General features: G+C 43.9%; 1 protein-coding gene across 1 annotated transcript; it reads left to right on the forward strand.

Annotated features, from left to right (window-relative positions):
- The first annotated feature begins 2,551 nt into the window (after positions 1–2,551).
- On the forward strand, positions 2,552–26,263 carry CSDC2 (cold shock domain containing C2). Its single transcript, XM_044440418.1, has 4 exons — positions 2,552–2,698; positions 15,548–15,737; positions 17,520–17,642; positions 20,624–26,263. Exons 2-4 carry the CDS (start codon positions 15,562–15,564, stop codon positions 20,784–20,786), a joined length of 462 nt encoding a protein of 153 aa, XP_044296353.1. The 5' UTR covers positions 2,552–2,698; positions 15,548–15,561; the 3' UTR covers positions 20,787–26,263.

Consider the following 26,263-nt stretch of genomic DNA (forward strand, 5'->3'; position numbering starts at 1 on the left):
TATTCCAGTAGAAATATTCTGGTCAATGTGATATGATCTTTAACCAGCACCCTATTTAAACTGTATGTTTTATCAATATCTGGGGCTCTCTGGCCCAAGTCCAACATGCAATTCCTGTTCATTACTACCAGGACAGAACCAGGGGTTACCAGTTTAAGCAGCTTGTCTTTCTCACTGAGCCAAAGAGGGCTTGTTGTCATTTCAGTATCCTGCAGGAGTGGCCAACATGCCCCTCTAGGTACTTTTACCTACAACTCCCATCTTCCTTCACCACTGGCTTTGCCAGCTAGGGCAGACAGAAGCTGCAAGTCAAAACATCTGGAGGGCCACAAATTGTTCACCCCAGTTTGCTACTTAACCAAAGATTATTTACATCAAACATTCAAAAGGTAGCATAAAACAGAAATCCAAGGGCAGGTCATCAGCTTGGTAACCAGTTACCTGAATATCTGTAAACTTCATCCTTAGGGTACAATATCCCTATGCATGTTTCAGCAGAAATGTTCTATGACTCTCAGTATTGGCTGGAGACTGTTGGGAGTTGAACTTTTTTTGTTGAAACACATCTGGGATTGGGTTCTTAGACTGAACAGTGAATCTGGCTACTCTAGGATTCTTCCTTCCAAATATGTTGGACTGCAACTTCTATAATTTCCAGCCAGCATCTCTACCATCCCCTCTTGTGACCTAAACCAAGTTCACCAAGCAATTTCTTTGTTGACAAATAACCAGAGTAACACAGCAGACACTAATCAAGGATTTCTAACATTCTCATTATCTTTGTACGTGAACACACACAGAAGTTGCTTTGAGGTATCTTCTCATGTTGGATTTTTAGTGCAGTGAGTCCAGAAAAGGTACAGGGTCCCAGGAGCAGCAGGGATTTCTTCTGCCTTTGTACACTGGCCAGGTTTTGCCTATTCTTGAACAGAGAGGGCCTTTCAACCCTCATTTGAGTTTTTTGACCCCCAGTGCTTGGCTGCTATGCAGCTCCTAGTGTGGAGCTACTCCTGAAAACCACTGGGAAGCTTCAGTTCATTCAGCACATTGCGGTTCATTTCCTTATGGATGTGAAGTATTACAAATTTTGGCTCCAACTTCACAGGGCACTGGCTGTCATTATGATTCCAGCTTTGAGTCAAACATTTGGTATTTACCTATAAAGCACTTAATGTCTGAATGCTGGATATTTCAGGGGACACCTATTTATTATATTGTGCTCCCTCCCCCAACCCTCAAGCAGTTTAAAGTACCAACTGTGTGGAAAGTACATTCACCATAGACTGGGGAACCTGTGGCTCTCAATATGTTGCTGGACTTCAGTTCCCATCATCACCAACCACTGAGGCTGGGGCTGATGGAAGTTTGAGTTCAGCAACATTGGGAGCCGGAGCACATCTCCTGCTTTAGCTCAGTTGCTCCCAGCTTATAGAGAACACGCCTTCCTAAAACCTGTTGTAATTCCCCTTACAATTTGTGGATTGTTTAAGGGTTTAAACTGTTATATTTAGCTTGGTTTGGGTTTTTTATTTTTATTGTTTAAGCTTTTAAATTAATGACAAATAATTTATAAATGTCACATTTATAAATGTATATAAATGTCATCAATAAATAAATGATACTGGCCTTCCAGAGGGGGTGCAAAACACATATTTTTTGACATTCCCTATAGTGCACTTGTTCATTGGAGCCTAGTCTTTCTTTGTTCTTTCTTTTGTGCTGTGCCTTGGGTTATGGGGGGTGGGGTTTTATATTTATTTGCGATGCTGCCTTGGATGTAGAGAAATTTATTTATTTTCAATTTACATCCTGCCTTTTTCCTTGGTGGCCAAGAAGTCATTTTAATACAGAAATAGTAAAAGAAATGGGTGGGCTTCCCCTTACCTGTTGAGCAACCACAACGGAGCCTAGGGCTCCCACTTCCTTTAATATTTGTCTAGAAAAGGTAATTTGAACAGGTAAAGCTTTTCTCCCCGCTCCACTACCAATTACTGCTACCAGCATGCTCTTTCTCGCAGGACTACGAATGCCCAGGGGCTTGCCTTTGGCTGGCCATGACTTTGCACAACAGCGAGGCTTGGGGCACTTTAAAGACGAGCCCTGGGGCACAAGCTTTCGTGTCTGCTACGTTCCCCTCGAACTGGACGACTTATGCACACGTGCTTGGGCATCGGTGCGAAATTCCGGCTGAACCGATAGAGAGCCAGGCCGGCGTGCGTGGGCTCGCCTGACTGCACAGCTGCCGCTTCCTTTGCCTGTCAGTTCACTGACCTGCAGATGCGTCGCGCGGGCACGCGGACAGGGCAGCGTCTCCCCCGCCCGGCGCTGCCGCCTCGAGAGCCAGAGCCAGAGCCAGAGCCAGAGCCAGAGCCCGCGCCCAGGGCAGGGCAGGGCAGGCCACGCCCTTCCCGCCTGCCTTTCTCTCTTTCTCCCGCGGCGCGCCGCCCCTGGAGCAGAAGTTGCCAGCATAATCCCTCCCACCTGCCTCGACTGGCGGCCCTCCCGCTCCCACCGTGCTGACGTCAAGGAGGAGGAGTGCGGCTGCCCCCTCCCCAGCATCTTAAATTCAGCCGAAGGCTGCTCGTAGCAGAAAGAGAGGGGGCGAGAGCGAGGGGAGAAAGGGAGGGAGGAGGGCAGGAGAGCGAGCGGCAGAGCGAGCGGCCAAGCCTCGGGAAAGTGCGCCGCGGCTCAGCGCAAGGTAAGCGCCGTCTTTCGCCGCGGCCGTTGCTGGAAGGGAGTGGCGGGGAACAGCCACGCCGAGAAAGATCTCGACAGGTGGCGGTCTGCATTGTGTCCCTCAGCTGCACGGAGGCGGCGGCGGCGGGGGGGGGGGGGGGGGGGGGGGGGGGGGGTAACGGCGGCAGTTCAGCGATTCCGTCGCGGCCACACTGGGGGACGGCGGATTCTCGGGTGTGGGAACGGACGTGCGCTAGAGAAAGGCTGCGCGCGCGCGCGCGTGTGTGTGGGGCGACTGTCTTGTAGCCTTTCTCTTCATTGGAAGCTGGAAACTGGGTCGCCTTTCTTGTCTCCTATTCCAAGTGGAAAGGGACCCCCACACACCGGATAGGAAGGCACAGGGAGGGCTAGGTAGGCGGAGGCTTTTTGAATAAATCTGATACTCGATTCTAGCACCTAACAAGGGATAACTGACGGGGGCAGCACGGGAGAAGAGGACGAGGGAAAAAAGTGATGGAAGAGCAGCGTTCCGAGGTTGTCGTATTTGCTTAAACCCCAAAGAGCGACATTCACATTTAGCCTGCCTGGTTTTGGGAAAGGCTGGCTCAGGCTTTGACGACGGCTCCGTTCCCCGCCCCCTGTGGTCCTGCCGGGCCGTGCCTAGCTGCCCACCCCCGCCTCCAAATGTTTTGTTTCCCCGTTCCAAGGACGCTTGTGTATTCTGATCATAAAGATGGGCTCGTTTCTCATTGGATAATCGGGCTGCTGTAAATGTGGCCGTTTCGACTAGAGCTCTTTCGGATGCGCGATTCCGTCTTGGGTAAGCCGGTGGAGGCTTTGAAGAATGCAGCCCAGTTACTCGCATTTACTTAGGTATTATTTTTAAACGACGTCTGTTTGATCGAAGTTCCTTTTTTCTTTACTAGAGGCGTATCTAACGTGAAGTAAGTGTGGAAGTGAAACTGGTTCAATTGTGCGATTCTGTTTCCGATCTGGAGAAAGGAAGAAGAGGTTTTTATCAGCTCTTCATCCACAGCTTCTGTTTGTTTAAAAATGACTGATTGTCTAAGGCGAATGGGAGGGACATGAAAAAATGGGGACTGCAAAGTGGGGCGAGGCAATGGGAATATCCTTACATGTGGTTTGTTTTTGTGTTGGTGACTCTCTGTGGACCATTATGACGTACAACTGCATTCTAGCTTTGTCATGGCGAGTTTTAAAGACAGTTGGCGTAAGCTTCTGTGGGCCAATGTCCATCTTGCGCAGGGATTCTCATCCTGAATTGGCAGGTCTGTATGCAGACCCAAAGAAACATCAGTGTACAGAGTCGAGGGAAACATAAGCAGCGAGGTCAGAAGGAAACAAAATGCAAGAAACATGGACAGTGATAATTTCATTAAAGCTTAGTCCAGAAATGGGCAACTTCTGGCCTTCCAGATGTTGCTGGACTGCAACTCCCATGGTTATTTCAATTAGGCTGATGAGAGCAACACTCCAACATGCTGCATGTTACCCAACCTGGCTTAAATATATATTAAATAGTTAATCTGGCAATTCACAAATTGATAAATGTCCTAGCATAAGTTAACAGCCTGTAGGTGCCTCAAAACAATTTAAAATTGCCATTATAATATACTTTTTATCAAAATGTCTTGCATTCACATTGTTGTAACATTTACAATAGTTTTGTCACATAGGGTCAGTGTTCCCTCAGACAGTGTAATCTGCCATACCTGACCTCCGTGTGTCTAGCAGTATGTGTGGTCGGGACCTATGCTTTGCTCATCCTGAGGATCTGCCATTCTTATTAGAATAATTTGCCTGTATAGATACATCTGGGGGTCAGTCTGTTTTTGGCACATCTGAAACTTGGTGCCGGAGGAGAGTTTTGCAAATAACTTGGCCTGACAGAAAGATGAACAAGTGAGTCCTAGATCAGGCCAGAATTTTCCCTGGAAGCAAAAACGACAAAACTGAGGGTGTCGTGGTTTGGACACATCATGAAGAGGCAAGACTCACTGGAGGAGACAATAGTGCTAGGGAAAGTTGAAGGTAGAAGCAGAAAAGGAAGACCAAATAAGAGATGCATTAATTCCATAAAGGAAACCACAGCATTGACTTTACAGAGTTGAGCAGAGTTTTCATGGATAGGACATTTTGGAGGGCTTCCATTCTTAGGGTCACCATAAGTCAGGGATGACTGGACAGCACATAATGACAACTAACAACAACTAATTTTGGAGGCCTTCATGCCAGGAAGCATCTTTCACTTTGTCACCTATATGGATTCTCCAGAATTCTTTGGGTGTGAGTATGTGTGTAGGAAGGTGCTATGAATAGGCATAGATCTATGTCTGGTGAAGGAGTTTGCTGAAAGCAGAAGCTTCCACAAAAGTGCTGTGTAGATCAAAACAATCTCTTGTTCTAGTAAAAATAGCACAATTTTAGCACTTCATTCTCATTCTCTCTTAAACTGTATGATATCTTGCGCTGAATATGAAGGATACTTATGGATACCAAGAGCCTAGTATGTAGATTAGAGAAAAAGCAGACACCGGAAAGAGCTAAATCAATTTCCACTTAGAAATGTAATTAAGGACGGCTAATTTAGCCTTTGAAGCGGAAAGCAGAAATGTTTGGGTAGAGAACAGCCCTCTTTGACGCTTCTAGTTAGCATGCGCGCGCGCGCACACACACGCACACACACACGCTACTGGCTTTGCAAAACATGACGACCCAAACTTGCTCCTTTTTATATATGGTTGTTGGGGAAGCCAAATGTTAGCATGTCTTCTGGGCAGTTCAGCTTCCTTCAGACTGACATGGCACTTCAGATACGGAAAGGAGAACTGTGGGATTTAAAGATGAGCTGGGAGAAGAAGAAGGGATTGGTTTGTGGGACAGCTTAGGAAAATTAAATATGTATGTAGCATCATGGCTTAAAGTGCCATCTGAGGGATTTGCTCTTCCCCTGGCACTGGTGGGAGTGCCGCAGAGAGTCGGGGGGCTATTCTTTCTGCAGATGTGTCCTTCTGGTTTGAATACTCCAAGGGTAACAGTTGTTTAGCTTACAGTCTGCTGAACAACCAAGTTCTTTGTGTGTGTGTGTGTGTGTGTGTGTGTGTGTAGAAAAACAAGAGAAAATTTACTAGATTAAAAAACAGAAATAATTGCTAATGTCAACAGCACCACCCCACAGTTGATCATTATTTCACCTTGATTTGCAGTGTTTTTAAAGGGAATCACTTAGTGATTCTAATATATTGAGCTGTGTAAAAGTATTAAAAAATAAATAAGGCACCAGGTGCTTGAAATAAGAACCTGATATGAATGCAGTTTAGCTTTGATTGTTCATGGAATAATTTCCTGAACAATGTGGTGGGTTGGGGACTGAATTGTGCCTCCAGGCCCAAGCTCCATGCATGGAACGCATTCTCTGAACAGAGGTTGAATCCATGCAAGCTATCCACACTCTGTGATGTCTATTGCTGTGGTAAGGATTGCATGTGTAGCCTCAATTTTTTTCTGGATAGCCTTACTGCACATATACAACATGTGGACTTCGTGGCAGGGCTGAAGAACATGATCTATTTCCCTCACTACTTCATGTGTTGACTGCATATGGAAATGTTTCGACCAGGCTTCAGTAGGTGGGGAGGTTCTTCATTCGGTTGAAATCCTCCCACTGTTTTCCTCCCATGGAAATGGACTTTAAATAGCCATTGAGACTAACCATGGGGGCTACACCTTGGTCCTTGAAGTGTAGGGAAATTCCTGTAACCCCTTTGCTTATAGCTTGGTATGAAGAAGTGATGCCTTGGAAGCGGGGGGGGGGGGGTCTCCTGGGGCAATTTGATTATCTGCATTGGTTTGCTGCTGTGGGAGAATCCCACCTCACCTGGAACATTATTTTCTTAGCTGAAGAGAGATCACATTTCATTGATAGTCCCAAAACCTTAAGGGAAATTAACACACACAGAGAGAACAAAAAGCCCTTTAAGATGTATTCAAGTCTATTTCCCATACTCAGCTAGGATGTGTGAGTGCTGGACTATACTTTATGCTTAACAATAGATATTCCTATCTCCGCCCCCCCACCCCATGCGCAGAATCAGCCTGGAATGTGCAAATTTTAGTGTCCAGTCTAGTCATGTTCTTTGTTCAGAGGTAATTCAAGGAAAAAAAAAGCAAGGGAAAATTTTGGATCACTCTTCTCCCTGCTACAACCAGGCGTTTAAAAAGCCTCTATTGATTCCAGTGGAAGCTTTTAAAAAGTTTAATAGCTGTGGGGAGCATTTTCCAGAGGGGAGTGTGTTTGTGTGGCTGCATATGAATGAATGGGGTCTGTGTGATTCTGTTGTGGGGTTGCAAGCCAGCAGGGGTGTGCTGTCCTGCTGCTGTGGTTGTGGCTCCCACTTCCCACCCTTTCCTGGTATGCAGCTCCAGATGTGCTTGTCCAGAGCTTAACTCATGAATTTAAGCCTTAAAGTTATGCACAGAGGGCACCTTACTCCAGCACGGCTGCATGGTATCAATACTGAAGTGTTGCCATAATGTTGGAGAGGGTGGGCAGGTTTGTATGACTGATAGGCTGCATACAAAGCAAGCCAGGGACAATGGGTATGATTACGCATAAAGGTAACTGCACAGAGGGCACCTGACTCCCCCCCCCCCGATTCTTCCCATGGGCAGCCTGGGGGATACTGTGGGAAGAACAAGACTTTCCCTTTCTCTTCACTGCTGCCATGGCCTTGTGGCTTTTTTGGCACCCTTGCACCTCTTGCCAAGTAGCCACTAGGTGACCACCATGGTCAACCACTCCAAAGGTGCCCAGGGGTGCAGGTAAGTAAACCCATCTTTGCAAGCATTTGGCAGCTGTCAAAAACAGACTTGTCAAATGCTTCCTGCAGTGATCCTACCTAGCAGTGTATGTCCCTCTCCAAAAGAAATTTGGTAATTCCATCCAACTCCTACTTTAAAAATGAGAATTAGGAAGTGGGGTGGACACTTAAACATTCCCTTCACAGTAAGCTCTTGGGATTTTGAGGGAGCGTAGAATCCAGGGATCCTCTTTCTGGAATAACTCTTCTTTGACAGATCTGCTGATCTATCAAATAGGAAACCTACATTTTTAATGTGCAGTTTGCAAGAGATCAAAACTTAAGTAAACTCCATATATCCATATGCTTTTCTGACCAGAAAGAAAATGCTTACAAAGGGGGAATTTAGTTACTTGCACCATTAGAGGTGAACTGTCCTGTGTGCGTACCTGCTGGACCCCCATTATCCATTAACTTCCTCACATTCCACATTGCTGCTCCTGCAAAACTATGGTCATCTGTAGCTGTGCAAGTGCAGCAAAGCTTTTTTAAAAATGCAAATATGTGCAAAAATTAGGGACTCCATGTTTCTTTGTTTAGGAAATCTTACAACTAGAGGCAGTCCCTGCAAGGTACCACTGGAACACCCAGATTGTGAAAGCTGTTTTGACAGCTGGTTTTTGTGATCTGAATAATTTTTTTTTGAAGTGAGCTTGAAAATGTTTGTGGAAGCATTGGGAAGGCAGGAAGCCTTCCCCCCCGTCCCCGCCCGCCTTTTTGATATTTTTGGGGCAGCTGGCATTGACAGAATCGTTTGCCTTTCTTGTCAAGCAGCTCACTTTGCAGATGGGATTGGCTCACAATGCATTGGATTGCACTGTATGTCTGGATAACCAAGGAACTCCTTGTGGGCGAAACAACCCCACCTATAAGCCGGGATTTGTCAGGAGGCGCATTATCCAGCCTTAAGTCATACTTTTATTATGGGCTTTCATGACCCACTAACCCAACATGGCTCATAAACTGTATTAGGTTGTTGTATCAGTGTCTGACTTGGGGGAAGGCAGTAGGAATGCGAGTATGAAGATATTTTTTCATATCTTCAAGTCAATATTTTTTCATTGACTTTTTCAATGAAGATATTTAAAGGATTATCAGACATGAAGCATCAACAGATTTTTCCCAACTTCTTTCTTAGTAGTCTTGTGTATATAGGATGAAGAGTGCTTCTTTTGTATTACAGATCTTTCTCTCTTTTGTTGCCCACTGTCTGGATGGAAATGTTGAGGGACAGGAAAACCATGCTGGATTGCACCATACAGGAATCACACTAGAATTTGGCAAATAAGTTGGTCTCACTTGTAATGGGTCAGAAGTATTATCAAATGAGATGTGCTGATTGAAATTTGGTCTTGTTCATATTCTTTGTGAAAGAAGGAAAGGTTCTTTTAGATCACCAGTTCAACAGAGATCATTTTGGAATTCTAGAAAAACTGTTTTTAAAAACTTGACAGCTTTTTCAACAATCTCATGTAATTGTAGCATTGACCTGATTGCTGTAGGAGTTTTTAACATTTATTTTGAAAATAAAAGATTTGTATTCTATGGATCTGGTTATGTTCTGATGTCTTATAATATAATTAAAGAATTATACACACACGTGTGGTGCGCGCGCACACACACACACATAAGAGGGTATTTGTTGAAGCTCAGGAAACTTCTTTCTACCTTCTCTCTCACTCTGTTGCAATGAAAAAATCCCAAAATTTTCTTTTTAGGTGGGTGTTGCGATGTCTAGATATATTAGTCTGCAAATTTGCATGCCAGATCACCTTTGGAATCCTTGAAGCTTCTATTTTGAGAACTAGTGACTAACTAGTACAAAAAGCTTACAGGAGCTTGGAAGGATTCATGTATATGGTTCTAAATATGCTATATATTTGATCAAAGTGGGAATATGCTTGGTAATTGTGTTTGCTTAAAGTGTCACATCTGCAAGTAACCTCCTCCTCACTGCTTGTCTGCTTTGGGCATTCTCTTTTGAGCCTTCTTGCATTTCTGGGTTGCAGCAAGAATTGTGCAACGCTGGACATTGTGAAGAGAGGGCTGGATTGAAGGAGAGAGACACAGAACAAATAAGGAAATGTATTCTCTCAAAATGAAGCAGTTTAAGAGCCATCCAATGAAAACTCAGTGGCAGTAGGTTTGGGGAAGTCAAAGGAAATATGTCATGCATGGGTTTAATTGCCTGAGGATGCGTGCAGTGAAGGTCTAGGTCACAACAATAAATAACTGAAAACAGGTTAAGACAAATTCCTGGAGGAGGGATCTTTCAGTGGCTATTACCTATGACCACTAAAACTGAGAGCCAAGAGAGCCTTGGCTATTCGGTGGTATAAAAATGAAATGAAGGAAGGAATAAATTGGAACTTTATTACTCAGAGCTGGAATGCCAGAATTGGTGGGTGGGCGGCCATCATAGGCAATGATACTTGTGAAATTCCAAGGGGCATTCGATTCATTAAGGCAGAGCGCTAGATTAGGTTGATCCTCAGGCTGATCTAGTAAGGCTAGTTCTCATGCTCTTTGCACATTGAAAAGAGCTGTGGAAACTTGCCTTTACTCAAAATCAGTAGTTCATAAAAATGAATTTGGGGTATAGGATGAACGACAAGCAGAAGGAGGGTGGTGTTTGTCCTTTTGCACTTCATCCAATATTTTTTCTGAATTGCCTATTATATTAATAGTAGGATCTTGATGTACTAGCAGGTTTATTGCAACAATGCTTGACTATTTTGGTCAGTCTTCAAAATCATGCCGTTTTCTAAAGCCATAAAATGCTGTAGTCACTGGTGCCAGCTGCTGCTTTGCATCTTACCAGCCCCCTGCTTAATCATTTGGTTATGTATATACAGGGAACATCAACCTGTTAGGAAGGATTAACATCAGTTTGGGGACTGCTTTAGTGGCCCATAATGTGCCCATAGGGCAGATGTGCTCAACCTGGGAAGCTCCAGTTCTGTTGGAAGTAGTAGCAGGCTGTCTGGGAATGATAGAAGTTGTGTTGGAGAGTGCCAAGTTGAGCAAAGCTATTGGTGCCATTCATTAGTGTAATTAGTGCCACAAGGAGCATCAGCAGTGGCCTTGTCCCAAAGATATCCCACAGATTTTTACTCCATTGTTGGCATTGTTTGGTCACCGTACAAAGGGCTTAGTTTTTAATTGGCCTGGACTAAATTAGTTGTCTTCTCCTGCTTTGACTAAGTGCTGAAAACTTGTAGGGAGATTGGTATTTGGGCCTACATGCTGTAAGTACATGTTACTGCAAGCGAAAATGAGTCCAGATAAATACGTGAAGGTTGTTCTTTGAAAAGCCAGTGCTTAAACCTTCCTCCACTCCTCTCTTTGGCTGCTAAGTAGATTTGTGGCTCTGAAATTGTTTCTTCTCTGTCCTTTCTCTGGTATTCCTCTCTCCTTTATTTACACTCAGTCTCTGGGCTTTCCATTGTTAACAGCACAGCAAGGGGGTATCTGTAACATCTTTCTGTTTTTCACTGCAGGGTGGACGGAGGGACCACAGCAGAGCAAGGGAAGTGTGGCTGATATGGGGGAGGCATGAGATTGCTTGTAAAAAGCACCCATTAGCCTAGAAGTGACAGCTCCTGCAGCAAGACTAGAAAGGCCAATAATTCCCACCAAGTTAGATATTCAGAGGATAATATTCAATCCACAGACATCATGCAGCCACCTCTTAATTATCTGCACAGTACTGTGCAAATAATTAACATGGTAAAATAAGCCTCAAGCATCTGTGTTGCATCTGGGGAGGGCTTCCTTTTAGCTGTGTGGTGGCCAAAAGAGACGAACTTCCAACATCCAAGGAGGAGAGGAAAATCACAGCAAGTCACATTATGTGATGGAATGTAATTATGTGAATTGAGCTTCAGCATTTTAAAAATATTTTTGGAAGTGATATTCAAATGGTGTTTGTTCTCATCTCATCACTAGAAACATGGTAGTCATTGCATAGGGGTGGAAGCCCTTTCTTCCACTAAGGGCCACCTTACCTCAAGGTAGAAAAATCTCCAGCATAGCTTGTCGTTATGTGTTAATACAGTCAATAAGTAAGGATGGTCGAAGCTCTGGCATCTTTTCTGTTTACCTATTGTGGAGTGACACAGAGCTTTAGGGTCACAAGCCCAATCCAATTTTCCCCAGAAAAAATGTGTCCCATACCCTTTCCCTTGAACACCAGTTGTTTAGAGTTTTCTGGATACTTTGCAGCTTTTTTCCAAAATTCTAAATGTTGGAATGCCTCTCCAAAGGCTTGGTTATTTGCAGTAAGTGCTTACAAAATGCTGGTTGGGTGTGCTTGCTTGATTTTTACCCCACCTTTCTGCCAAGAAATTGGTTTATTTTATTTTGTTTTACTTGTCCCCATCTGCTACTGGACTTTTGTCTCCAAGAGCTTCTCTGAAATGGAGTTCAGTCCTCAGACTGAAAGGTTCTACACCTCTGCTCTAAGCTCACCATATTTAATGCCGCCCCGAGGTTTCGGCAAGGGGCGGCATAGAAATGTTATAATAATAATAATAATAATAATAATAATAATAATAATAATGCCCTCAGTATGTGTAAAAAGAAAAGAGAGAATAGGAAACTTAACTCATTCTGTACTTGCAAGCTGACAGTGGCTGGCATCAGCCTGTCTTCTGCCATCAACCTTCTGATCATGGCCAAACCACTAGTCATGATAGTAGTTTAGTATGCTGGAGAATAGCAGGACTGAGAGTGCTCAGGCTAGAAGAGGAACCTTGACTGAGCAGAGATGGGCAAACGGTGTGAGCAGACAAGGGAGAGCGAGCTAGGAACTCTGGTAGCTACCTTCTCCTACATCAGCCTGGAAGCCCTTCTTTAGCTCCTCCCAGTATCAGAGGTGACAAGATGGTGACCAGGCAGAGGGCTGGTTTGGCATTGAAATCACTAAACTTCAGTAGCTGCAGCACTGAAATTCTTTTCCCAGGGAGCTTTGTCTGGACAACTTTCCTTGAACTATATTCTTTTCAAGCTAGGTGAAACCCTTTTAATTCCCCCCAGGCCTTTTAGACGTGCTATTTTAACTCTCTTCTGTGGTTGCATTGGGAAACTGTGTTGCCTAATGATGTTTTTGTATTCTGTTACATTTGATTTCATTGGGTTTTAATTATTTTTAAAAAAATTATATAGGCTGCTCTGTTATTTTTTTAAATAGGAAGGTGTTAAATTCCTGGCCGATATAATTTGAGGCTGCTGGAGTATACAAGGGGCCATGATTGTATAGATGAAAATAATAGCACATACCAGACACAAAACAACTATTACAACTCCCTTGGAAAATCCAGGACAGAAAAATGTGGACAGCAGGAAAAGAAATGTTTAGCTCAGCTAAATATTGTTCATGAATATTGGTCCATCTAGGCTTGGGGATTGTTCTGGCCCCTGAGGAGGATACACACATCCAACCAATTTCTTATTACAAAAATGGTACTTGTTCGTTCTACTTCATAAGCATGCCCTGCTTATGCTGAGGCCTTCTGGACTTACCCAAGCGTCACAGTGCTGCTATGATTAGTGATTCAGCTAGGGGCAAAATCTGGAGCCCCACAATGTGGAAGGTCCAACAGGCCACTCAGAGAGTGGCAAGTGATGGAGGCAGCAGAAGCAAACTCTGTTATTCCTATACTCATGATAGTGCTATGATTTACAAGCCTAAAATGCCAAACTGGCCATGCTCAGAGTATTCTTTTTTAATCAGGATTGGCAAATTGTTTTGCTGTCATTTGAGCCTATCAGGAATGGAGAAGCTTTTGCAAAGTATACAACAGTGGTTGTTGGCCGATGAAGAAGTGCTAGCTGTGTGATTCACAACTAAGATAACACATACATCCACCTAAATGGAACCTTGGTAAGACTATTGAATCCGGGGTCTGAAATTATTTAGCTGTATCACTGATTATCATGACAGAACCACACTTTCAGTGATTATTCTTATCAGCTGTGTCCTCAGTGATTGGATGCCCCTGCATTTGGAGGTGTACAAGCATCCAGTGCAGGGGGGAAGAGTGATGAAGGCAACCTTTGCTTCCTCCTCTGCCCACTGCAGATTTCATTAGATGGGCAGGTAGCAAGCCAGCATTTGGAGGGAGACGGAAGGGGGCTGGAGGACACTCAGGATAACTCATATCCTGCCTTTTTCACCTTTCTCCACCCATCAGAAGTTCCACTTTATCCTCCACTTCCTTGTTTGTCTTTCTGACTTTGGAGGGCAACTAGTATGGTTCTTTCAGCACATGCTGTGTGGGACTGAGATTTGGCTGTCCAGTTTTCTCTTTTGACCTTGCCCAGGAAAGCAGGATTTTTCTCTAAAGGAGAAGTAAAGGAAAGAAGATGTTTTGGTATAAAGACTGGGGTAGCCATGACAATAGTGGAGGAGCTGTAAGGGTAGCTGCATGGACCCATGAATTCCTGTTCTTGAAGCTGTGTGTTTGATTTATTGCAACAGTTTTACTCCGCCTCTCAGGCTGAAGAAATGGCTAACAGTGATGGCACTCATTACCAGTCCACCAGGCCTCGGAAGCCTGGTATAAGCCACAGCACAGCTGAGCCTAACAGCATTAAATCGTTAACAGAGGCACAAAAGAAAAGACTAGAAGCAAAAATGCTATTGGAATAAAAGGAAACAGAATGGATCTGCACTGAGCCCATGTGCCTGTGGCCTGGTAGGCACCGGCCCTGTGAAAAGCCCTGCCTTGTGCACCAAGCTGCCAGCTTCCAGGGCCTGGTGGAGACACAGCAGGGCCTCCTGCATGGGGCTGGCCCACAAAGCACCTGTCCTCTACCTGGCGCCTCCCAGAGGTGTTGGCCTGCAACTCCCGTAACTGTCAGCCAACATTGGCCACTAGTGGCAGGGAATTATGGAAGTTGCATGTCTGGATGGTGCCTGGTTGGAAAAGGCTGCCTTAAGGATAAGGGAAAAATTCTCTGCTTGCTGGTTATAGTTAATGGTATAAATACCTGCTCATCTGAAAAACCAACATTAAGGTTATCTCATGTTTGCTTGGGAGCCACAAAACTAGGAAGTGGGAAAGGCTGATGACTTAACAGACATGTCCCATGATAGTGACAATGTCCAGACTTCATTCATTGCATAACAGGCTTGAATAAACTACATTGGTTGGTTCACCTGGAATTTGAAACAAATATACAAGCTGAAATATAGAGAGAAAAGTCCAAATGTCTCTATTTTCAGCACCTGCTAACTTGTTATCTGTGGGAATTTGTATCAGATCACTCAAAATATTAATCTGAAAACACAACTGGGGATGTCTTCAGATTATTAATTCAACTGGGGTTATTTATTTAAATAGTAGAATTTGAAGCTCTCCCCACTTTATCTGCAACTCACCTCAACTACTGTGCCCCTTAATATAGGTTGGGGACCAGAAATTTTCCCTCTAAGACAGGGATAATCTTGTTTTACTCCTGAATACACCCTGTCTGATTCTTTCAAAATCATGGCAAAAGCTGCATAAGTGTGATTTAGGGTTGAGGTTTAAATCCCTTCTAGTACACACCAGTGAAGGGATTGCCTGGACATATACACTGTAAACAGACACGGCCCATTTCTTTAGCTTTCCTGCAATGTCAGGCCTTGCTTTCCTTAACATTACAGTGCATGCTGCAGATCAGATGAAGTGGCAGCTGCAGGCAGCCAGTGGGTGCCACTGACATACCCTCATGGTGCCCTGTACCTGTTAAATGCCCTGATTTTCTGCTGTTTCTCTCTGCGTGCCATGCTGCCTGTAATTCTGGGGCATAATTTCATTGTTTTTCATTGCTTGCGTATGCCTGCAAGGGTGACTGAGCTTCCTCAGAAAGTGCCTTTCTCAGCTGTAACTTCCAAAGTGGATGTCCATTCCTTCAGGTCCCTTGCACTACTACAGGTTGACCCCTCCCTCGACTTCCCATGCTTGCTCACTTCTTTCCCTGTGGCACCACTCCTCTCATTGCAGAAGACAGCCACGCCATGTCGTCTGGTCAGAACACGCAATCTACTGTGCCGCCTCTGCATTCGCCGAAATCACCCGTGTGGCCCATTTTCCCCTTCAACAGGGAAGGAAGTCGGATCTGTGAGAGGGGTACCCACCTTCTTCGGGATTTACCCAGCCCACTCCCCACGAAAAGAACCAGGACATACTCTGCGTGAGTAACCCGGCTCAGTGCCACAGAAGTAGGGCTCCTGAGGCAGGTGGAATGCATTACTCATTTTGAAGCTGGTTGAAATGCACACTTTCCATGCAACATTTGAAGATGTGGACTGCATTGGAGGGGGCTGGGGGAGATGAGACATTGCCGTTCTAATTATATCTGCGAGCTTGTTTTCAGTCATATGCACAATTTGATTCTGGCCTGGTTCTGACAGAGCTCTTTTTACTTTCATCCTTCTGGAAACTGGCAGGCCTAAGAGATGCTATCTTTCTGATATCTTTAGTTACTTCCCAACTGGGCACACTGAGGCTTCTGAGCTTTGTTATAAGTGAGCTTTGGCTTTTGCTAAAAGAGCCTGAATTTTAGCCAGTTGTCCACTGTGTGAATGGAAAACTGGACTAAGAGGCCCTTGGTTTGATCCAGTACAGCTCTTCTTATGTATGAAGTTGCTGTGCTGGATCAAAGGCAGTGCTATCATACAGACATATACCCAGACTAATGAGACCAGGAAGTGGGAAAATAAAAATCAAAGGTAATATGCTGGCTAGTCCTGTCTAGAAAGTAGAAAGCCTGCACATCAAGATGGTGGCTTCAGTGTTCCTAAGGAGAGCACATGAAGCATGGACAACACCCCCACCCCCCAGACAATTAACATTTTCTTGTGAGGATTTTATTGTGCTTTTGCCACACCTCATTAATGAATTTTAAGGGAAGCCCAGGTGCTTTTGTCAGCTGCTATAATCCTGCCATGTTCTCCCACCTAGTCTTCCATCTATGCCAAGAAAAGTCTGTTAAGAAAATATCAAATAGTTGCACAATATTTTCTGGATGTTAACATTAGGATGCCTCTGCCTGGGAGCATTCAGTGGGCCAGTTCACGGGGAGCTACAGCCTATGGCCTAAACGATCCATGTGCCGTCAAGGATGAGCAGGAGTAAGTAGATGTGCTCTCTGCAGTGCACCCACCGCTTCTCCTTTTATTCATCAACCCACAAGCTGCTCTGTTGCAGGTTGCAGAGCATGAACCAGGATTGCTGAGCTGTTTAGGGGCTAATCAACAAGCCATGGGTTAACCATTGGGTTATTTAGCCCCTAAACAACCCAGCAGTTCAGCTTCTGACATGCTCAGCAACCTATGATGGGGCAGATTATAGATTGCTGAGTAAAAATGGAAATGATGAGTCTATTGTAGGCAGTGTAATGTGTATGTGCTTTACTGCTCATCCTTAACAACCCCATAATCCATGTGCTGTTGTGTGAACCAGATCACTATTTTGTGCTGTGATGGGACAGCCGAGCTCAACTGATTTTAAGACTGCCCCGGAGCTATGTTGGTCCCTGTGAACCAGGGGAGACTGAAGAACTGTGCATATCTGAACTAGCGTTCAAGCATTTGGGGAACAGGAGAGTTTTAAAGCAATTTCCTAATGCAGGATTGCTTGCAAATACATTATCCTCATTCACACTTTCTCCAATGTTCCCAATGTTGGTGTTAAGTTTTGAGAGGTTTCTGGAGAGGTAAAAATGTGGAAATATTGAATTTTGTAAGTTGATTCTTAACTCTATGAATTTAACTGCCTAAACATATTCTCTCTCAAATGTCAAAAGTAAAATTCTGAGGTACTGCTGAGTTTTCTGAATGTCTGCTTGGACTATGACAGCTGAAACAGTGTTATCTAAGAAAGTAGCAGCTTAACTTCTTGCCTGGAAATTCCAGTATGACTCTAACTGAATTTTATCCTTTCTTCTTCTTCCCATCCTCCTTCATTTTCCTAGGACGGCTCGCGCCTCTGCTGGTCCTGTCTACAAGGGTGTATGTAAGCAGTTTTCACGCTCCCAGGGCCATGGCTTCATCACCCCAGAGAATGGCACAGAGGACATATTTGTACATGTTTCTGAGTGAGTTCCATGGGAAATTGGGTGAACAGCTGTGACTTTGTACCACATATATATACATATTTGAACAATCAGTGCCCCGCTTTTTCCTCTCCACCCTTGTTGTGTCAACAGCATTGTGTAATGCACATCACACAGTAGGTTTGTGGAGAAGCCATCCTTCCTAGAAGCTGAAAGAGAGAGAGAGAGAGAGAGAGAGAGAGATATTTGGTGCCATAAACCAAATAGAAAATTAAAGACTGCTACTTGAAATGTCCACTAGTGCATGGTGTAACATGGCCTGTGTGCTGTAACATGACCTATGTCCCTATCCCCTTCTATATCTATGGAATACAAAACTTGCATAACGTTCTGCAAGGAAATGTGGTCACCTGGATTTTCAGCTGGTCTAGGCTGCTTGTGGACAGAGGGGTCCTGGAACTACTAGGAAGTTTTTGGACTGGTTTGCATGACAGTGACAGAATATTGTGGGCTATTAAACTCATGAGAAGCTGTGGTGTGTGCTGGTCACATGTAGCCACCAATCTGAATATGCAACCCACAACTGGGGCAATAAGAAGTTATGACATGTTGTGCGAACCTGGCCATTGTCAGCATTAAAAGGTTAAACAGTCCTCACAGAACCCTACTAATAAGCAACACTCACACAACTGTGCTACTTAATCAAGAATTGTGTGAGGGTTGTTTAACCTTTGAATAGTGCATGATAGTTGAATTCACATGACATGGGGTTTGCATATTGGAAATGATAGCGGCATGAGGGTGGCACATGCTACAGCTTATTGATGGTTGAATAACCCAGGATGAACCAGTTGTGCACCTGCTCCACTTTTCCTCAACTGATATTCCATAGTAAAGAAAAAAAAGGAAGAAACAGTAGGAAAACATAGCAGAGTTATGAGAGGCAGACAGTGTCTGGATCCCCTGTACAATTCAGATGCAAGGAATTGGAATGATGAACACTTTGTCCGGTTGGCAAGATAACTCTTTTTTATATAAATTCATAGAAATTTCCTGGGCATGAACCATTGAATGAGGTGGGAGGTATGTCTGAGTAAACATGCATAGGAATGCACTGTTTCTTCTTGAATATTGCAGAAACTGTAGTGCAGTCATTGTGGACTGAAGGAAGTACATTGTAAAGTCTCATTTTGGGGGAGCTTCTAAGTAGTGAGTGTATTCAAAATTGTAACACGTGTATTCTTTATGAAAATCTCTTTCTCCCCTTGCAGTAACATTTTACCCATTCTCCAATAAAAGTGGCTGCTTTGTATAATTTGCAGTTCATTGCTCTCTGTGCTCCCTCCAGTTTTGGGTATCTTTTGAAATACCCAAGGTATCACTGCACAATGCTTTAGAGTCAAAGTAGATAGGGGTACTTCCAGTGAAGATTTGTATTGTGCAATTAAACTGCCTCCTTCATGGAATTTTACAAGTTCTAGACATTATTATTTTCAATTTGTATACATGCTGTGTTTTCCCACTGCTGCTGCTTTCTTTTTTTCCTTGCCATACAGTGCCCTTTGACTGTTAGTACTAGTGCTTTCTCTGTCTGAAAGCACCCTTAGACACAAAAACACTATATTTAAATGGCAAGACACTAGTCTTGGGGTTTAAATATCAGAAAAAGCTTCCTAATTATTTGATGAGTAGTACAAGTTGCCTTACAGGTAGTAAATCTCCTTCACTTTACAGTTTCAGGAAAAAGCTGTGCAGATGTACCCTAGGAATGCTTTAGACTAAAGTATTCTGCCTTAGGAGAAGGTAGAAGCAAGACTTGAACATAGCATCAGGACAACAATAAATTCTTGACATCTGAGATCTCAGTGGAGCAGAAATGGGGGCATGAAATATGTTTTCTCCAGTTGCTTGTTATGCCTTGTAGATGGAACTAGAATTTGTTCGTTCAAGGAAACACAGAACAAAGCGTCAGCGTTTAAAGCCATTCTGAAGTACATCTCTGACTTTGAATGTTTTGATATGACATATTGCCCAAATGGCAGAATTTTTCCTAAATGAGTCTGCTTGCAATGTTGGTGGAGTATGCAGCTAGGGTCTATTTTTACTTGCTCTGTTCCTGTTTGGGTGGCATGACAATCCAACCTGTGAATAAGCATGGTGTGCCCAACAGAGTATCAGTTTCACTGGAGACTGCCCCCTCCCCTCCTGCCTTCATCCTCTGCAGCAGGACTCATCTCGTCTTCTCTTCCAATGGCAACTGCTACCTCTTTTGTGATGGGTTGTCAGGATGGCTTGCTGCCCACAAATAAGCTACTGTGCAGGACATCGTCCGTGTTTGCATAACTCATCAAACCACCCTGGCTAGTTAGCATGAAGTGTTGCTGGGTCATGTGAACATGAGCATAGTGTTTGTAAGTGATCTCTCATCCAGGTATGGTCCAGGTCATCCAGGTATGGTCCAGGCTAAACCCTGCATTGCTTTAACAATGTGATGGAATCATGGGATCCTGCCGACCCTTTACCTTGTCATTTAAATTGGGAGGTATTCAAATGACCAAACACAACCACAATGAAAATATGCTTGCATCATGTACCCGCTGCCAACCATGCTGACCATGCACTGAGTTGACTCTGGAGATAGCCTGCTTGCCTAGACAAGAAAGCAGAAGAGCATCATCCATGAGAATAGGAACCCTGGTGCTCCTCTCTGTGTGGCAAAGGCCCATGCATGTAAATGAGTATGGATGTGGGTCCCTACCTCAGGTTTCCAGGACAATGGTGGCCTGTCTTGAAGCTGCGAAAGCAACTAAGAGCACACTTTAAATCTTTCAAGGTATCTCATGATTCCCAGCTCTGTAACTAGTCTCTCAAGATACTTACAAAACTGATTGTTTAGAGTAGGCTGGGCAGAATTCTTGGGCAGTCGTTTGGTTTCAGATTCATTTACATATAACCAACTTGATGTTTCATTACCTCAGTTGTTCATCAGAATTCTGCAGTGTTTCTCTTCTTTTTCTTTTCAGTATCGAAGGAGAATATGTCCCAGTAGAAGGAGATGAGGTCACATACAAAATCTGCCCCATCCCACCAAAGAATCAGAAGTTCCAGGCTGTGGAAGTGGTGCTCACCCACTTAGCTCCACACACAAAGCATGAAACGTGGTCAGGCCAAATAATTGGCTCCTAAACTGCTGTTTGGGCCTGCAGGTCAACTTCACCGGGAAGTGGAGTTGGATGGTGTGGTGGGTGGTAGAACTGCTGGAGCAGGCTGGCAATTCTTGTTTGCGGTGTGACATGTTTGCATTTATAGCTTGTCTTTTCTAAGACTTGACCGTTTTTTGTTTTTTTGGCTTTCTGGTAAACGTGCTTTTCTCAAGATGGCAAGCAGGAAGTGGAAAAGTGCTGCTGAAAGGTTTTCTTTGTGTATGTCATGAGCTTCTAACTGTACCTGGCTGGGCAAAGGCAGAGCTCCTTCCGTGTGTGTGTGTGTGTGTGTGTGTCCACAAAAATTGGTATTTATTTGCTGTTAATGCACGCATTAACAAAAACATTGTCTGTTATCTTGGTCTGTATAACAAATTCTGTTGCTTTCTCAACAGGGGCAGGGCCAAGGTAGCCCTCCCATTTACATCCAGCCTTCTTCCCAGCCAGAACAGGAACTCAGTTGCAGGTGGAAGACTTGTCGTCCTCCAGATGTTTTGGCCTGTTATTCCTCACAAGTGGCTATGCTGTCTAGGACTGATGGGGTTTGTAGGCCAAAGCAATGTGAGGAGGACTACACATTGTGCAGTCCTGAACTGAGTGATGCAGTGAAGAATGGCTCTGGGGACAATTCTTCAAAGTTGTGGCTACTTCAAAGTGTCTTCCAGAGCCTTTCTCAAATTGTGCCATCTACAGAGATGCTCGAAGGTGTTCTTGTTTTTCCTAGCCATTCATGGGGAGGGAGCACTGGGCTTGTACTTGCACCAATACACTGATGACACTTTTCTGGACTTCTGCCAGTCTCTGTCTCCTGAGATCATTGGTTTGGCTACCACAGTTAGGTGACCTTTGGATAGGATTACTTAGCTAACAGCGATGTTGTTTTTACCACTTGCATTTCAGGCAAAATGGGCATATCTGATGTAGGTTGTACAAAGCAGCCAGTAGGTGGCATCACTCAAGAAGCAGAATTTCTGAACAAATAAAACACATGAATACCTCAGAGGTATTCACTCTTGGATCTGTCAGGTTCTTGTATGATGATGCAGAGAAATTACTAGCTTTACTGTTTAAGCAGAAAGCTACACTTGGAAAGAGATGGGGGTTCTGCATTAATAGGGCACTGGACATGATCATAAATGTGCTGCTGTGGTTGGAAGCAGCCTCAAAACCATTGGATCCTGTGGTGCTTCCATTCCCCAGTGCGTAATGTGAGTTATTTTTCACCACAAGTGCTGAGTGTTCAGTTTTTGGATATTATTATTTGGCAGTTTGTGTACTTAATGTTCAGGAGAACAATGGGAAGGCATTGGTGTGAAAATACTGGCCTGTAACTTCTCTGTGCCATTGATACAGATTTTTAACTGCTGCAGAAATGCTTTTTCTTTTTTTCTTTTTTTGGGAGTGACTGCTCTGCTACAGAGCCTGTTCAGTTGCTGTATCTAATGAGAGCGAAGGAAAGGAAGGGCAGGGCAGAGAATATAAATCTGAAGAAAACACTAGAACAGCTCTTTCCAGGGCAGCAGATCATGCACATGGACACACACAATTAACACAAGGTTCGGTGTGTTCTTTAGTTTTGGAAAAAAAAAATATCAGTTTTAATTTTAGGGTTTTCTTTTGACAACACAAGCGATGAAAATTTGCAAATATTCCCTCACTTGAGGCTACCTATGGAGAAACCTTTCTTAGTCCTAAAGACTTTTCCTCCTTTATATCACAACAGTTTGTTCCATCTGTTCCTTATTTGTGTGACAATGTGTTGCTTCCAGCCTTCCAGTTCGGTATGAACAGGTCCTACTTGCAGAGAGTCTTTTCTGCCCTGTGTGGTGAGGTTCTGTTCCTTCTTTACTCTGAAAGTAAAAGCAACTGCACTATCTGGAGTCACATTAGTGTCTTAAACTGCAGCAAAATGTAATGTCAGTAGGATAACATATGTTTTTATTTCCATCAGTTTCAAAGGGAGTGTGTGTGTCTGTGTGTGTGATGTCCTGGATTGACGTCTCCTCTGTTAATAGCTATGTTATCCTGATGACGATACATGTTCCAAATATATTAAAATGTAAACATTGCCCATTTTAAGGCATTTTTCTTTCTCTCCTGAAAGTAGTGAGTCATTTTAAAAAAGTAATTGCAAATAAAGGTATCTTTGCTAGAAAAGTAATCTGTTATATTTGAAATAGAATAGAGCCACTTAGATGCTGTGGTTTTATCTTCTTGAGCTGTGTACAGTGGTTCTTGCCAATGGAAGTCTGCTTGGAGGATAGCATTTTGGTTTGCTGCGTCTCCAGAGGTTTGCTTCAGTATTTTCTGCATGTGTTGTATTTCTGAGTGTTACAGATAATGTATTTCCTCAGGATGGATGTTTGGGCTAGTTCTGCCACTCTTCCGTTATCCCAACCCAGACATTTTGATGCTTACCCTCTTTGTGTCCAGTTCTGTAGTCAATGAGGGTTGTGTGCAAAAGATATGGAAGAATGAGTGCATGAGTGTCACGATTCTTGGGGCGGTAGTAGATTATGGGGTCTAGTGGCATTGTATTGAGTGCTTCCTTCAGTTATGCTTTGGTTCCGCCTTGCCTTCCCCAAACATTTTACAGCTCTCCCCAGGATATACAGGGTCATGTCTAAAAGCACAAACCTGATTTGTAATAAGCTTATAGGTGTTCTAAGTAGCAGGGTTTTCCTAGGATAGGGTATGCATGCTAGGAGTCTGCATGGTGGTGCCAAGAAAGCTAAAGTGGATGCTCAAGTCCAAAGCTTCTTAAACGATGCGATCTCTGAAGTTTCTTTACCCTGGAGAGACGTTGTATGGGCGTCTTGACTGAGCTGATGTGCCAGAAGCACCACTGCTCTAGGGGCTAAGTGGAGGTTACAAGAATGCATGTGTGAAGTTTGAGGTTTTGGTGTGGTGCTTCTTAGGAACCTGATTAGAACCTGGTAAGAAGAACCCACAATTTGCTGTCACCATGAGACTTGTCTTTAAGTAGGGTGTTTTGTACTTGAGTTGCATTTCCAGAAGCTTTCATGAAGTGCTCTGTGAATGTGTATCTACAGCATGTCTGGTGCCAGTAGTTCATAGCTTTGGGGTGTCAGCTATGCTGTTCCCCTACACACCTGCAGTTAGGTGTTGGGGCTGTGATTGAGGGACCAATGTAGACTGTTCACTTTGTGTGACCAGGTGTATAATGGCAGCATTCTGACACTGTATTGTTGGGCACGTTGTCATCAAACTTTTCCAGAAGCATTTCCTGTGCTTTGAGTTTAGTGCTACAGTAACAAATCGGGATCACAGGAAATTCTGGGCAGAGATACCCAGAGAGGGTGGCATCTTCCTCCATTTATATTTAAATCTGGAAGACTGACTGATGCCCTGCCAGAACACTGAAAATGGTCCAGTAAGTTCATGGGTTTTTCTAAATGGGAACTGGCCCTCCTAAGGCATCCCCATGGTCAGAAGGAACAGTGAGTCTAATGTAACCATTTAGGAAATTCACATGTGTCTCTCTGGAATGGGCTGAACCCTGCACCTCCCATTTGCAAAGAAAGGGGTAAGTTGGACTCCCCAGCCAGGTGCTTTTGGACTTCAAATCCTATCAACTCCAGACAACACAACTAATGTTGGAGGTTGTCATCCAAAACATTGAAAGCACAAGGCTGGGGAAGGCTGGAATACAAGGAAAGGTCTAAGCTAGCCCCTTCTCTGATGTGCAAGCCTTCATATACAGGGAACTAAATGCACAGGAGTATTCAAAAACAGCATAATGCTCCCCACTGTCTACCATGGAGTAACACAGTCTAGAAAGACAACTGCCATGTGAATTTCCTGAATCTGTAGCTGACTGCTGTCAACACGAGTGGTCTCCAGGCAGTACTGTACAAAAGGGCTGCTAATTATATTCTCGGGAGTACCTTGCTTTTTACTTGCTTCTGATTCTTTTTCCTCCCAAGATCCAACCTAGTTGAGTATATGAATATTCTTTTGATTGAAAATACCAACGTAATTATATTTCTTGGACCCACACTATGCTTAAGGGCCGCAGAAGAACCTCTATATATGTGTGGTGAAGTGGAGGTCATGTTTTTTAAAGAGGCCTTTCAAATAGAGGCACTTGTGCTGTGCAGAGATACAAGCTTGTCTGGACTTCTCCCTCAGAGTGCAACAGCTGCCCTCTAGCCCCAGGAAAGGAACAAAGTGCAGATCTGACAGAAGCCATTTCCCCACTCCCCAAGGTGCATCCAGGTCCCTCTGTGTGTGACCTACTTCCTGTGACCATTGGAGGGGCTCTCTGCTCACATCAAACACCAGCAGCTCCTAGCCTCTGTCCCTCTCCTTCAAGGTGCAATACTAGTGGGGAACACTGCAGAATTATGACTTCCCCCTAGGAATGCTTTTGATCCTTTCTGAAATAACCTTGTTACCTATAGTGTCTGTGTTTTTACAAATTTGTGTGGTCCTTGCCTGTCTGACCCCATGTTGACCTTCGTAACACTGGCAATAAACCATTAAAGTGACTTTCCCACAAGTCTTTCCAGTTTTGGTTATTCTTTGTAGGGTGTTTCTCTTGGGGCATGAATTGGTATCCGAATGACATCAGTGACAGACAGTGAAGCCAGAAAGCATAGATATGGGAAGTTGGGTGTTAAGTCCTAGTGTTCCTGGCCCAGGATGTTAGCTGGGCTAACTGTTGTTAACTAACAAGCTGACTGTTGTGGGGTTAGCCACTCACTCTACTTGGATGACATCTTGCAAAAAGATGCAAGAGTTGCCTTGCATCAGAGCTGGACCACTGATATGCTTAGTCCACCTATGGTACTGCTGCTGTGACAACTGCTGTTCAGGGCCCCCCTGCCCCCAGCAGATCTTTGATAGTAGCAAGTGTCTAAGTGAAGATATTAAGTCACTGCACCAGAGACTCATCCATGCAAACCCTACATCAGCCTTCCTGCACATGATAATTTCTCCAACATTATGCCATTAGCCATGCTTGTTGGGCATTGTGGGAATTAGTTCAGTGCTTCTGCGGGGCAGTAAGTTTGTTGGGGAAAGCTGCCCTGATCTGGCTTCTAACGAGAAAGACTCCCAAATCTGCCTCTTCTCAGTATAAGGTGGTAGATAAAATACATTTCATATGTGGCATGCCACCCAGCTCTTCTCAAAGGCAGACTTATCTCCTGCTTTTCCACTTGAATTTTGAAGATTTAAATGACACAAACAATGGGCAACCAGTATCTCCTGCTTCACTCTACAGTTCTACATTGTGGTATAACATTGAACGACAAGGCATGATCTCATTTGTTTATTTGTGATAAATTAAGCTATATTTTAAAAATGTAATACATTATCTAGTAATACAAGAGCTGCCTGTGAACAAAATACATCTGTTTACCAGTACACACCTGCTTTGTACATGTATCAAAATCAAAATCATGGGACACTCCTGCTTAATTAAATGCATCTACT

Source organism: Varanus komodoensis, unplaced genomic scaffold (genome assembly GCF_004798865.1).
Source record: "Varanus komodoensis strain SLA01 unplaced genomic scaffold, ASM479886v1 scaffold377, whole genome shotgun sequence".
Lineage (NCBI taxonomy): Eukaryota > Metazoa > Chordata > Lepidosauria > Squamata > Varanidae > Varanus > Varanus komodoensis.